We start from the raw sequence: 12,679 nt of genomic DNA, 5'->3' as shown, positions 1-12,679 counted from the left end.
TTTCTTCTTAAGTCTTGCCCTTTAAACCTGAAAATTTTCTTGTTGCACGTCATTGAACACTCTCTACTAAATTTTTGTTCTTTTCAAAAGTCACAACGTTTCCACATTCTAGGCTCGGGCGCACGACACAGGTGAACAACTGTTTCATTATTTCTACATTCAGGTACTCGTATGAGAGTCTGATCAGCCCAAGCAGTTCTTTGGATTTATTAACTTGCGTTTCAGTATGAATTTTAGCTAGAGAATTTTAGGTCCTTGTCGACAAAAACGCCTAGATCTTTTTCCACGCAAGGCTTCTTAATCATAACCCTCTCGTTGCAACCATGTCTTCTCATGCTGTAAGCTTGCTGTTCATTGTTCTTCCCGAGGTGAAGTCCTTTACACTTGTCAGCATTGAAACGCATTGTCAACTAACAACAGCAATGTTGACTGTCAACAGCATTGTCAACTAAACTATCGAGATTTTTTTGCAGTTGCATTTTATTTAACGCATCCTTAACTGTACTTTACACTTTAGTGTCATCGGGATACATTGAGCACACGCTTGACAATACTTCTGGTAGATCGCTTATAAAAGCGACAAACAAAACAGGCCCAAGAACGCTTTCGTGCAGTACGCCACTGCGCGCAGACGCCCAGTCTGAAACGGTTCCGTTAATGCTGACTCGTTGTCTTCTGCCTACAAGGATATCCTTTATCCATTGAAGTACATTTCCCTCTATTCACAATGAATTCACTTTACGTAATAGTCGCTAATGAGGAACACTATCAAATGCCTTGGCAAAATCGAGGTACACTGCATCCACTGGCGCCTGTTGGTCCAGCAGGCGAGTCCAATTATTCAAGGTAGACAAGAGATTAGTGGTGCATGATCTGCCAGCAATAAAGCCTCGCACAGACTCCATGAACAATGATGAAGGCTGTTTCCCATCCCTTAGAGAGGATTCATCTGCCCAGTCTATTTCTGGATGGGGAAAGTCACCAACGATCAACGTATGTGACCTGCTGAAAGTCATGCTCGGTAGAAGACTGTTCAGCACTTTATCGTTACCAGGGGAACTGTTAGATGATCTATACAGGACGCCTATAAGGAGGCTATATCTTCTCTTTAGTGTGGCTCACACCACACTGATTCTCTAGCTGATTGGTGCTCTGCTGATAATTTAACTTGCTGGGCCCTATAAAAAGTTGTAACCCACAGAGCTACATCTCTTCTGCACTGCTCTTCGTTTAAGTTATGAAAACAATTAAAACCTAGCAACTGAAATTGAATAGGTACAATTTTCTCCCGTGATTTTTAGGGAGTGCCTCTGTGATACAAATAATGTCTATACAGTCGTTTGCGATCACAGTAAACAGTTCATTTCTTTTGTTCAAAACAGAATCAGATTTCGTGTAGAAACATTACAAAACTTTTTGTGCGAGCGGTTGTCGGCAAAAAACCCGTTCGCTTTCGGCGAACGGTTGGAGTCCTCGTGAGATCTTGAATGTAGTTGACATGATTTTCCGCGTTTTTGCGTCTGTTTCGCTTCTTCCATTTCTTTCGGAAATCCGCCCTCTCTAGAGGGGTGGAATCCTTCTTCACAAAAACGGACTTGAATTCAACGGTCGCTCTCAATTTTTTCGCTGCTTTCAGCACGCTCCAACATGGGCCTTCTCCTTCACAGTCACCAACAGAGGTCTGCAGGTGTTAGCAGCAGTATTCTTGGAGCGCAGCCTTTTGCCCGATGCAATATCAACCGATGTGCTTAGTGCTTTACTACAACAATCCGCAACATACTTGCTGTCGGCCATCACTCGTTCGTTCGTTTCAGATGATGTGCTTTGGGGAATGCCGATTCATATAAGGTTGCACTTCCTACGGTCTTTGTCTAGTAATTCGCGGGAGCTCTCGCTAGCGACTTCGGCTATGACAACGTTGTAATTCTTCAATTCCATATTTTCTGTGTATTTCCGTTGAGCTCTCTCTTCGATCAGCTCTTTTCGCAACGAGCTCAGTTCATTAGTCAAAAAGCCAACTACATTGCTCAACGTGCTCATCTCTTTCCGAAAATTGTTCTCCATTTCAGCTCGAAATGCTGCGAAAAGAGCGAACCATTTCTCACCCATCGGCTTCTCGCTTTTTCGGACACTGAGTCGATTTCTCGCAGTCACTACAGAACCAGTGAAACGACTCTGTTTTTTGTAGGAAAAAATACTCTTCAGAGCTCAGCTCCGCGCAACTGATGCAAATGAAATCTTTGCAGTGTTCACAGAAGACCATCTGATCATCTTCTTTCAACAAGGCCTCTTTGCAGAACTTGCAAACATTTTCAACTACGCATTTCGATCCTCTGTTCGATTTGTTTGGTGCATCTTGTTTCGAAGAACCGCAGTCCTTCTTAACAATCTTGTTAACTTTCTTTCCAGCCATAGAAAAATCTTCTTTCTCAATTGTTTAATGATTTCCGGGTTCCTTCACTGAGATTTAGCTAGAGTCTCTCACTGCAAAAAATCGCCGGAAACAATGAATCCCCAGAAGCAAGCCTGTACAACACAGCCGCCCGACGGTAATATAGTTCCGGAAGCACTTCAACGCAGGAAACAAATCGGTCAGGCTCCTGGAGCGACATTACAGCATGTCTACTCTCCACCGCGTCTCAATCTGAATTATTACAGGCTATCAAGGTAAAAAATTAGGTTGGAGATTACATTGAAAAATAACGATAGCCTATTCTAATTTCTTACATTCCAATAATTGAAATAAAAGTTTTATAAATTAACTTACTGGTAAAATACAGGTATTTGACCTGCTCCATTCAAAAAGCCATCTTTTACCAAGGCATCTTCTGTGTGTGGACGCGCCACTCTTTGATTAATTGGAGACAAATGAATGAGGCTTTGGAAAGAAAACCGCTTGAGTTCGCCGTTCCAGCTGACTGTAGGTGAAATAATATTCAGGATTATTTGCAGAACTATAAAGTAACACAAACATGATCGTTATATTGGTGGAATATATTGAAAATTTATCACGGCAGCACAACAAGCCAACGTTAACAGAGACGCGCAGGGAGAAATAACCATCAAAAATGGATTTCAAGGGAGCAGAAACTTCAATTAAAATCAATATATTCGGGCAACTATGTGCAGTCTAATGGGTCATACTGAAGGAAGTAACGAAAAAAATTATTGTGGATGATTGCGCGTCATGAAAAGTATTTCGTTGAGCAGCATAAAATGTCAAGTGGCAAAAAAAATATAAAGGTAGTAGCATTTCGCGAGATTTTAACTGGCATATACTCCACTTGCATATACTCCAACTGGCATATACACATAGATGTACAAGAGACACTATGACTCGCGATGCGTTATCAGTATCGCACAGAAACGATATATTCAGTATCAAAAACACATGCAGGGTGAAAATTGGTTTTAAAAATTAATCAATGGTTAAATCCAGGCCTGCGTCTTCCTTTCAAACAAATGTCATCCTTTTTCGCAATTTTCCTTTGTGTCGCTGTGTTACAATTGCTGGTTTCATCAAATGGTTTTCGTGTCCGCTGTTCTAGCGTTAGAAATAGACATGAAATTTTCAAGTATCCTTGTGATAATTCGCGGCAATTTCAAAAATGCAGCCAAGCATTATATGTAAGTGGTATATGCACTTTAGTTATCCAACCATACGTCGTATTTTATTCGCGAATTTATTAGACGAATCTATGCCATTTTCGCGTGAAATCAGATCCGAGGTGAATGAGCATTTCTACGTGTGGTGCGTGTGTTGCCATTAACTTCCTTGACCAAATAATAATAAATAATCTAATAAATAATAAGTAACATAATAAATCTAATAATAATAAATAATCTGTGCGCTCATTGCACCAGTTTATCTCATGCATGTGCAGTGATTTTTGTTCCGTTCAGTGAAATATTGTTGGAAATGTTAGATATTCATACCGAAATGCATCGTATATTTTCATACTAGCCTATGATACTGACACAAACAATGAACTATAATAAGGCATACATCATATCTTGTATCAGTGATGCAATCATATGATTTGAATTCAACAAATATATATGTGTGTAGGGATCGAAACGTTCTGGCTGGGCTAACTTCTAACGGGAAAAAAATTAAAAGTATAATTTATTATTTATTTTAGATAGTTCAGTGAATTTACCTGGCAATTTGATGTAGCGTATTTCGACGGAAAGAAATGCTGAAACGATGAGAAACGTCATAAAAATGGCAAATTTCCCTCGTCGGTGAATCAACATACCTGTTCATAGGGGATGTTGTTTACTTGTGTAAAAAAATTATGAAATGCTTATTCAATCTTGAATTCAATGGCATACCAATTTAAACGGTGGTATACCAATGCTGTGAAGATTATTATTTCACTTCTAAAGCTGAAAGTCGGCAAATTCTTCTCAATAAGTTCTATTTTAAAATAATTTATTTCGTATTAATAATAAAACTTAATAATAAGCAGGTAGACGACCGTCGGCCGATTGGAGAGCAGATATTTCCTAAGATATTTTTCTTCATTACGCCACTGGATACAAAAAGACATAATGGAAAAAGACGTTTAAAATGACCAGAATTGTAAAATGAGCCCGACAATTCTTTCGTATATGAGTTACGGTGTGGTGTCTTAGACCAACCATATGCTCATTCTTCGCTGGCTTGCAGTCGCTACTTCGGAGGTCGTAGCAAAAAGCCTTAAATTTAGGTCTTAATTAAGTCCTGGAGCCAACGCCAAGCCTCATCATGTAATAACTCTACTCGCCACAGAACTAGAATCCACAGACTACGCTGGAACTCTAATTCACATCAGTGAAAAAACTGATCAAACACTGGGATCGAGATGAATGAATAAATTCACAATATTTTACCATCAATAGGACATCAATCAAACATAGAAGCAATATGTTTAATCAACATAGTTCAAGATCACATTCAATAAAACGAATTCGCGCGTAGTAAAATTTTTCAAGCATAGAATGTCATATAAAATTCGTTCGTGGCACTACAGTTCATTAGCGCCATACACATGTCAATCGACTGGCGTAGATGGGAAAAGTAGATACGTCCTGAAACCGAATTATTTCATACAAAATTCTCAGACAAATAAGGGAGAACTTCGACTACAATTTACTTATTTAATTTACTTGCAAGATCAATTGATTGGGATTAACCAAAAGGACGCTTTAATGCTTGTAAGGTGTCGGCGGAACATCGGGAGATGAAATGACCACGGCAGCTAACTGTAGAGGAAGAAAACCGCGGATATTATTTTTTAAGAACGATTCTCTAATACAGTCGCTATTTTTTCAGGTAATTATAATCAAGGATGAGCGGCATTTTGATCCTCATAGTTGGCAAACGCCAGAAATATCTCGAGTCTCCTCAGGCTCTCTGTCATGGAAAATAAGTTGGCTAGGCCGAGCAAATTACTGCGTTGGACATGACTAACTGGGTAAGTTACTTACAATCTTAACTTCAGATTGTAAAGATGATAGCCTATAGGAAGTTACGACGTGAATTCGGTGAAATTTCGGCCGAGGAAAACTTTTTACTGATGCTCGAGCTTCGAATAATCACGAACGGATAATAATAAATACACATAATAATAAATACACATCATATATATTCTGGAATTATAAGGCAAGTTGTGCACTTAATGATCTAAACAAATTATTTTATTGATCAACCGTTTTTCCGGCAAAACTCCTTAATTAAGTAATTGTTTACTATTTTGATTGTTTCCGTTGATCAACGGCTATCGACACTTTCATGCTGAATTGTTTTTTGCATTTTTCAAACATACATTTATTGGCAAAATAATGGTCATGGACTTTATTCGCGAGAGTATATCCACTAAAATCGTGAGCAAAAAATGAAATAATTTGAGAACTAGGAAATAATTTGGTGTTTTTCCTGTCGAATTTTCGAAAACTGTATCCTCTTTGATTCTTTAGCTGCCTAAAAAAATTGAGAAACTGTTTTTACTAACCACTTAATACGTTTTGCGACAATTTCTACAATATGAGAAAAATTGATAAATTTGTGATATTCACCTCTGCTAACGTAGTTATATTACAGCCTCGAAATTTTATTCAAGTGCACCAACTTTAAGTTTACTCGAACCACGGATAATTTACTAGAATTAATAACAAGATTTAAGTTCTGTATATCTCTACCGACGTCACATATTTTCGGCCAGAAGTTGCTCTGACTTTCAACTCTACGTATGTAGTCGCTGCACATTATGTGGTGCGTTTTTCCAACTTTTCTGAGTTTGGTTTCACAAAAGTGCGGAAATGTTTTGACACAACATAAAAATTATGTGCAGTAAATTTTAGACATCATTGTTTTGTTTAGATAAATATTACCTAATTGGTAATTACCAGACTTGAATATTGTCCAAACTTGCGATACATTGAGCTGGTTCCAAGCTCTATATGTGAAAATTGTTCATTGTTATTTCCCATGCTTCGGCCCTGCATCTGAAACTAAGTATGTCAAAATAGTTTAAAAATTTTGTTCATCAATTACTTATCAAATAATATTCATTTTGTTTTTTGCTGTATAATTCCTTTCGATTCTTTTTTTTAGGTGCAAAAATATTCTTTCTTTGATATGCGCTCGTTTCTAGTTTGCAATACCATTGTGCGCGAATCTGCGCACGCTGGTATTAATCGTAATCTTAATTCTAAAATTTCAGATCATAAGGAGAGGAGTTGTAAGAGTGGACATTTATTAGCGCCCTCCCCTCATTCAGCTCATCCATCAGGTTGATAGGAGTTGCTGTTGCGGTGCCACTAGGAAAGAGTGGAAAAGAGCAAGAGGTGGCACAAAGTGGCCATGAAAGAAGAAGGAGAAATGGAAAAGACAGTAGGAGATGAAAAGGCGCAATAGCGCATATATAATTGGGTTGGGTATAGGGTGTTGAAGGTGTTTGGGGCTGTGGAAAGAAGGATGGAAACCCGTCGGGGCTTTGAATGCATTAGAAAAGTGGGTGATGGGAGGTTTGTGGTACTCTATTTACATATATACATGCGTTCTCGCTTTTTATATTTATATTTTTTTGTATTTTTCTTAATGCATATGATGAATAAGGGGGATGATGATAATGGTGATTGATGATAATGAAGATGAAGGCGATAGGTAAGTTAACGCGAATAAAGCAAAAGATGTTCAACTACAGTAATATTTTAATCTTGAATGTTGAAATGCAACCAGACCAATATATCATTCGACAGCGCAAGTTCGTTGTATATTATTATCTGAATGGTGGATAGTCAGCCTCCGATTTTAGGCCTGTAAATCCATGTTGGGATTAGAGGAAGAAGTTTCAAGTATTATAGAAGTTTCAAGTTTTAAGAATTATTAGGTATAGAGGAATTGATTTTTTATAAAGTTTGAATTTTTAGGTATAGAGGATAGAGGAAAACTATGCAATTCTTGATAGCTGTTTGTTTTTTTAAGCCTGAAGTTTCAATGCGGAAGAGCGATATTACACAAAAACTTCTTTATGTGGCTCATTTGGTTTTTTCATTGCGCAAACGTGGACAGGACGATAATCTGGTTTTCCTCGAGCCTTGTTACAGTGGAGTCATACTGAGTTGGTCGGACGTGGACGATGATCTACGAGTCGTCCGTGAAAGAGTGTAGTTTCATGATAATTATACATACCGATATAAATTGTGTAATAAATATGTGCATAGAAGAATGAATATGTGACTAATTCCGCTGTAAAGGAAAAAAGTGTTGAAATCAGATAGAGATGGAGAAATATAGTTTTCATAATTTTGGTAGGGAGGCGGCCATGGATTAGACTGGGATCGACTAGAGGAGTAAGAATATGTTAAAATAATTTCATCAGGCGCTGTAAACTGGACCAGGATATTGCAGAGATTCTGAAAAGAAGGTCTAATTCTCCGTCGTATACTTTCGTGTCGTAACGTCAAAACGCCTAGATGTCTCAAAATCGCAAATTTGAGTTACCTGAACGTTTTCAAATTACCTGGGTGTTTCGGTTTGGGCACGATCGCTCGGGGAGGGAGCGCAGCCGTGCACCACCAATTTTGTGCACCAATAAAAATTAAGCCCTGAATCGAACGCCTTGGATCTCTCCGGACCTACACCAATCAGCCGTGCACCACTCGGCTTTGTCCTCTTCCGGCCTTGACCATCACCTGCCGAGCACCACCAGGCCGCGGATCGAATTTGACTTCCGGGCATCGTTAAATTACGTAATTTTACGTTCACCGCATCTGAGGTTAGGTTTCAGATAGCATAATTCTGTTAATAAATTTATCGTCCTTCCACGAGTGGCCGTTCGACCGAGGGCTGGTTCGACCCACGGCCTAGCTACGGACGGCTTGAAGTGTTGAAGGCTACGTTCCGGAAGGCAGGAATCATGATGGTCCATTACATCCAGGGCAGTGGTGGTCTTCGGCAGGCGACCCCTCGGGGAGGCTTTGAAACATCCAAGTGTTTTAAAAACACTTGGGAGCAGCAGGTAACACTGCACACTGATTTTCTCTCAGTGTGCAAGCAACTCTAGCGACGAGCCGCTTTGCTCTGTTCCAATTGCTCGTTCGTCTGACTATATCATGGACAAAGAATTCTCGCTGAGAGGATGTTTTCAAGCAGGAAACTAATCCGTCCGTCTCAGACACTTCCTCAGGGTGTCCAGATTCGACATAAAATCTAGTTAATTAATTTCCGGATTGTACAGAAATTCAGGGCCGCTAAACCAAACCGTGTTTGTACAGGTAACCAGACAGCGCACCGCTGGCAGTGAAACACAGTATAATGCAGAACATATACTGACAAGCGAGAACGAGGTTCAGCAGTCTGCGTATGACGAGTATAAAAAGCATACTGACAACGATGTAAGGCACATCGCATATCAGCTATTATTCGCTCTATTACGGTTCCATAGAAAGTTGTACATCTTAACTCCACACAGTTTTTGCAAGCGAATCTGGATCGTGCGGTCTTGACGTAATATCCGCTGGGTTTTCATTGGTGGATATGAAGTGCCACTGATGCTTTTTCGAAATTTTCAGTATTGCACTGATGCGTCGAGGCACGTATCGCGAAAATCGCTTCGTTTCATTTGTCAGATAGCCAAGTACGACCATACTGACGCGGTGAAAGTGTACCTGGGCGATCTTTGATTGCATACCTAATACGGTCTCCTCGGCGGCTCGTGCGGCCTCCACCGCCGCCCAGAGTTCCAGGCGTGGAATTGAAGTAGCTCCACGGGGCGCGACCTTGGAGTTGTCCATAACTAGACTGACGCAAATCTCACCCACGCTGCTCTGGGAGCGCAGGTAAATCGCGTAGCCGATTGCTTCTTCAGATGCGTCACAAAACACGTGAAGTTGCCTGTCAGTGGAACGAAAACCTGCGGGCGTATGTCAGGAATATGATCATTTGATATCACATTTACTAATAAATAGGATGTGGATTCTCCTACACGTTTCACTAAAAATCCCTTGGTAATCATTCCCGTTACATAAGAACAGACACCGCTCATTGTAGATAATTGATATTCTTGCTCTGGGCAAGATAAATCAAAGTATTCAAATAAGCTAGAGTGAGCGAATGAAGAGTTAGATTGCTCGTCTAATATGACATAACATCGCAATGTATTAAGAGGCACATTTGAATGCGTTAAGTCCACTAAGAGAGTTTTAAAACAACTTTTCACGACACTAGAAGTACCGTAGATAGTGGCACAAAGAGACTGTGTTTTCGGAACTACGGGGTCTATTTTGCGCGTAGCGTTTTCAACCGCACTACCTGATGGGCGGGAGGCGGAATTCCGATGCATTGACGTACAGTGCATGATTTCCTTTACATATCTTACATTCAACTGAATCTTTACATTTTGTAAGCAAGTGGTCGCCAGTCAGACACCTGAAACGAAGGTTTTCGCTATTGACTAATTCTTCCTTTTTTGAAAAGGAAGTTTAGTGAAAGATTTACAATTACAGAGATCGTGACTATTGTTTGTATGAAAAACGCACTAGCGCCTATCGGGAGTAGCAACTGAAGCAAGCATCCTGGTTTTCTTACCGTCAGCAGAAAAGATCGGCTTATTGTGCAAATAATGCGGATTGCTGACTTCGTCTGACATTCTTTGCTGGAAAGTCAACAAAAACGTGAAATGCAGGACGAAGGACATTATTCATTAGCTCGAAATTATGACCGAAAGTGCGCCACTTGTTTTGCAGATGTTCGGGCAGCTTGCAAAGAATCTTCCGAAGACCCCCGGCCATATTCAAATACTGCAGCTCGTGCGCCGACTCCATGTTGCACTGTAAAATGCCGCAGAAGTCTGAGAGTTCTTGCAGCTTCTCACTGTCGTGGGTGCTTCTCACCACTGGAATTTTATCGATTCTCTTCAACAAACTGTTGGCCACTTGGACACTGGAACCAAACCTCTTATGGAGAGCGTCCCATATCTTCTGCTGAGTGTATGCAGGGTCGGCTCCGCCGGCCGAAAGAAAATCTCTGACCAACCTATTTGGCTTGCCAACAGCGTTTGCTTCGAGTATGTGAATAAAATCGATAGGCTTAAGATTAAGGCCCCTTATTCTACTATCGATCGAGCTTTTCCACGTGAAAAACCGCTAAGCCTGGCCGTCAAATGGCTGTGTTGACTTTCCAACATTTTCTGAGTAAGAATGAATTGCACCGATAAATCTAAGGTACCAGTACCAGAGTCGCGTATATGGCTCAACATGCACGGTAGTCGTAGCAGAAGGAAACCTTAGATTTAAATTCATACAGTGAATAAATAACGCCGTTTATTCTTGCTTCCCGCAGCTGGAGCTCAGAATATAATATACCAAGTAGCGAATATTGAAAACAATTTAAGTTAGCAATGTGAACGTACCTGTAAGAAAATGAGGGTGCATCATACATATTTTTTTCTCTCCGTTACGTTGAAACATTTCGTTTGCCAGTCGCTTACGGTGAGTAGAACAACGATGATGAGCCACAAACCATCGTTTATAGAGAAAGATGAAGATAATGTGATAGAACAACAGACTTATGCAGATAAATATGATCTTAATAGTAATAACGCATTCAATTTAATAAGAAGTATCAACAACAACAACCACTTCAAAATAAAAAACAGAAGTTACCTCGACAACATATATAACCATCTAAATAACAATATAAATAAAAACATAAGGAACACATTCCTACACATGCCCAAGATGAGTGTCTTGCCGGACCACTGGCGTAAACTGTACGGTGAGATGTCATATATAATCTGTTATATATTTAAAGTATTTTGATTATTTGTGTAATTATATTGTAACACACATGAGCAATGCAAGCTCGTTTCTTAAATACAAACTGTGTCGGGATATTACCGATACCTGATATTTTTTAAATTTCCCTCGGAATCTTGAGGCTTGTAAAGACTTGCTTGCATTGAGGAATACAAACTCGCTTCTAAAACTACGACTGAATAAAGAATACAAATGAGCAGCCCCTGATTTTTTTACTCTATGATTAAATTTATATTAAAAGTTAATTTTCCATTGGCATTGATTAGCAAGTAGAATTATCATGCTAGCTGAGATGATTAATACATAGAGGGAACCTTAAATCTCAAATATTTTCTATCCCAAGAAACGCAGATATCGATTGGTGAAATATGGTACTGACTGAAAAAAATTTAAAATGTACGTTTCCAAACATAAAATATTAACATGAAAACATTTATTTTCAGTCCCTAAACAGATTTAAAATTACATAAATCTGTATTTGTCCAGCATAACTACCAATTGGGTGGCATTCTCATAGAAAAAAAAATTAAAAACCATTTTTAAAAACCACGTTTTTCTGCTTTTTACAAAAATATAAATAATTAAATCAAACAAAAAAAAACTTTTAAACCACGTTTTCTTAACGGACAAACAAGAAAAAACATTTACTCCTACATAACATTACATAACATTTTACATAACTTTAATGTTATGTAGGAGTAAATGTTTTTCTTTTTTGTCCGTTAAGAAAACGTGGTTTTCAAAAGTTTTTTTTATTTGTTTTATTTCATTAGTTTAAATTTCGTAAAATCCAGATAAACGTGGTTTTTAAAAATGTTTTTTTATATATATATATTTATTTGCTACTTTTTAGTTGAGCAATTTTAGCAATTCAAATAAATTTCCAGGGTTGGCAAGTCTGGATATTCGATAAAATAGCCCTACTCCCAAACGTGAATTTTAAATTTTTTTTTATTATTAGTTATGATGATAAAATCTTGAATTGTTAGGCAGCATAAGCATGATTGCCAAATTTCAAGTTTCTTGGATGTTCAGAGGAGCTCTAAATTAAGGTGTGAATTTTTGACAACAAACAACATCCGTCAAAATTACATAGATAATCAAAACTATAGATTTTATTTTCCCCACCACGTCGTTGTCTTATTTATTAGTTTATTTTAAGGGAAAATTAATTATTGATAATAATTTGCGTTAATTCCAGAGGACCGCTCCCTGAGACCTCTGGAGCCAACGGAAGAAGAAAGTTTGCTTGGTGAGCGCCGCAGTCTGTAAATAATTTACAAAAAATACTTCGATAATAATAAAATAAAATTTTTCTTCATATATCTAAATCTAAGAGGTTTAATAAGTTGAACCGTTACACGGATTTCTCGTG

At 38.6% G+C, this 12,679-nt stretch overlaps 1 protein-coding gene across 1 annotated transcript in view; it reads right to left on the bottom strand.

Moving 5' to 3' along the window:
• Positions 1-4,389, bottom strand: part of LOC108682791 (lactosylceramide 4-alpha-galactosyltransferase) — a 30,770-nt gene extending 26,381 nt beyond the window's left edge. Inside the window, exons 1-2 of the mRNA XM_018172031.2 lie at positions 4,161-4,389; positions 2,768-2,918 (exon numbers count right to left, since the gene is read on the bottom strand). Coding sequence (XP_018027520.1) covers positions 2,768-2,918; positions 4,161-4,257 — 248 coding nt within the window. The 5' untranslated portion in view covers positions 4,258-4,389. The remainder of the gene's footprint in view (positions 1-2,767; positions 2,919-4,160) is intronic.
• Between the last annotated feature and the right edge of the window lie 8,290 nt (positions 4,390-12,679).

Source organism: Hyalella azteca, unplaced genomic scaffold (genome assembly GCF_000764305.2).
Source record: "Hyalella azteca isolate HAZT.00-mixed unplaced genomic scaffold, Hazt_2.0.2 contig1497, whole genome shotgun sequence".
Classification (NCBI taxonomy): domain Eukaryota; kingdom Metazoa; phylum Arthropoda; class Malacostraca; order Amphipoda; family Hyalellidae; genus Hyalella; species Hyalella azteca.
This window is presented reverse-complemented; position numbering and strand designations above follow the sequence as displayed.